Below are 1,442 nucleotides of genomic sequence, written 5' to 3' on the forward strand. Positions count from 1 at the left end.
TGGGGTCAATGGGATCCAGTTAAGATGGTGGGTCTGTGGGGCGGTTTTGGGGTCTGTGTGGGGCGGTTTGTGGTCCCTGTGGGTCTCAGTGGGGTGGATCCCACAGGTGGGGCCGTGGTCTGGGGCTGCTGGAGGCGTTTGTGGGTCGGGACAGCGCCATCAACGTCCCCAACAGCGTCATCGGGATCGTCTTCTACAGCCTGCAGGCACTGCTTGGTGCGGCCCCAGTCTGTCCCCAGCCCCGTCCGTGTGTCCCCATCCCTGTCCGTGTGTCCCCAATGCGTCCCCATCCCTGTCCGTGTGTCCCCAATGCGTCCCCATCCCCGTCTGTGTGTCCCCATCCCTGTCCGTGTGTCCCCAATGCGTCCCCATCCCCGTCTGTGTGTCCCCATCCCCGTCTGTGTGTCCCCAGCGCGTCCCCATCCCCGTCCGTGTGTCCCCATCCCCGTCCGTGTGTCCCCATCCCCGTCCGTGTGTCTCCAATGTGTCCTCACAGCCACAACATGGCCCCAACGTGTCCCCATCCCTGTGTGTCCCCAATATGTCCTCAATATGTCCCCCATGTGTCCCCACAGCCACAACACAGCCCCAATGCGTCCCCATCCCTGTCCGTGTGTTCCCAATGCGTCCCCATCCCTGTCCTTGTGTCCCCATCACCTGTCCGTGTGTCCCCAATGCGTCTCCATCACCTGTCCGTGTGTCCCCAGTGTGTCCCCATCCCTGTCTGTGTCCCAAATGCGTCCCCATCCCCGTCTGTGTGTCCCCATCCCTGTCTGTGTGTCCCCAATATGTCCCCATAGCCACAACGTGGCCCCAATGTGTCCCCATCCCTGTCCGTGTGTCCCCATCCCTGTCCGTGTGTCTCCAATGTGTCCCCACAGCCACAACATGGCCCCAATGTGTCCCCATCCCTGTGTGTCCCCATCCCTGTGTGTCCCCAATGTGTCCCCACAGCCACAACACGGCCCCAATGTGTCCCCATCACCTGTCCGTGTGTCCCCATCACCTGTCCGTGTGTCCCCAATGTGTCCCCATCCCCGTCTGTGTGTCCCCATCTCCATGTGTCCCCATCGCGTCACCGCATCTGTCCGTGTGTCCTCAAAGTGTCCCCATCTCCATCTGTCCCTCTGTCCGTGTGTCCTCCCCCATGTCTGTATGTCCCCCCAGTCCGTGTGTCCCCATCTCCATCCATTTTTCCCCAGTGTGTCCCCCCCCATTTCTGTCTGTGTGTCCCCAACGCGTCCCCACCTCCATGTCCGTGTGTCCCTGACACCTCCATGTCCGTGTGTCCCTGACACCTCCATGTCCGTGTGTCCCTGAAGTCCCCCCATCTCCATCTGTCCTCCTGTCCATGTGACCCCAGTATGTCCCCATCTTTGTCCCCCCCCACCTCCGCATCCGTGTGTCCCCTCCCCATGTCTGTATGTCCCTTCCCCCCTCCC

At 61.9% G+C, this 1,442-nt stretch overlaps 1 protein-coding gene across 1 annotated transcript in view; it reads left to right on the plus strand.

The window, feature by feature from the left end:
* Positions 1–26: 26 nt before the first annotated feature.
* The window catches only part of LOC104915861 (vitamin K epoxide reductase complex subunit 1-like), a gene marked incomplete at its 5' end in the record, with an annotated part of 2,044 nt that continues 628 nt past the window's right edge, over positions 27–1,442 (plus strand). The window contains one exon of the mRNA XM_010726800.2: positions 27–216. Within this exon, the coding sequence (XP_010725102.2) occupies positions 27–216 (190 nt within the window). The remainder of the gene's footprint in view (positions 217–1,442) is intronic.

This window comes from Meleagris gallopavo, unplaced genomic scaffold, assembly GCF_000146605.3.
Source record: "Meleagris gallopavo isolate NT-WF06-2002-E0010 breed Aviagen turkey brand Nicholas breeding stock unplaced genomic scaffold, Turkey_5.1 ChrUn_random_7180001856813, whole genome shotgun sequence".
Classification (NCBI taxonomy): Eukaryota; Metazoa; Chordata; class Aves; order Galliformes; family Phasianidae; genus Meleagris; species Meleagris gallopavo.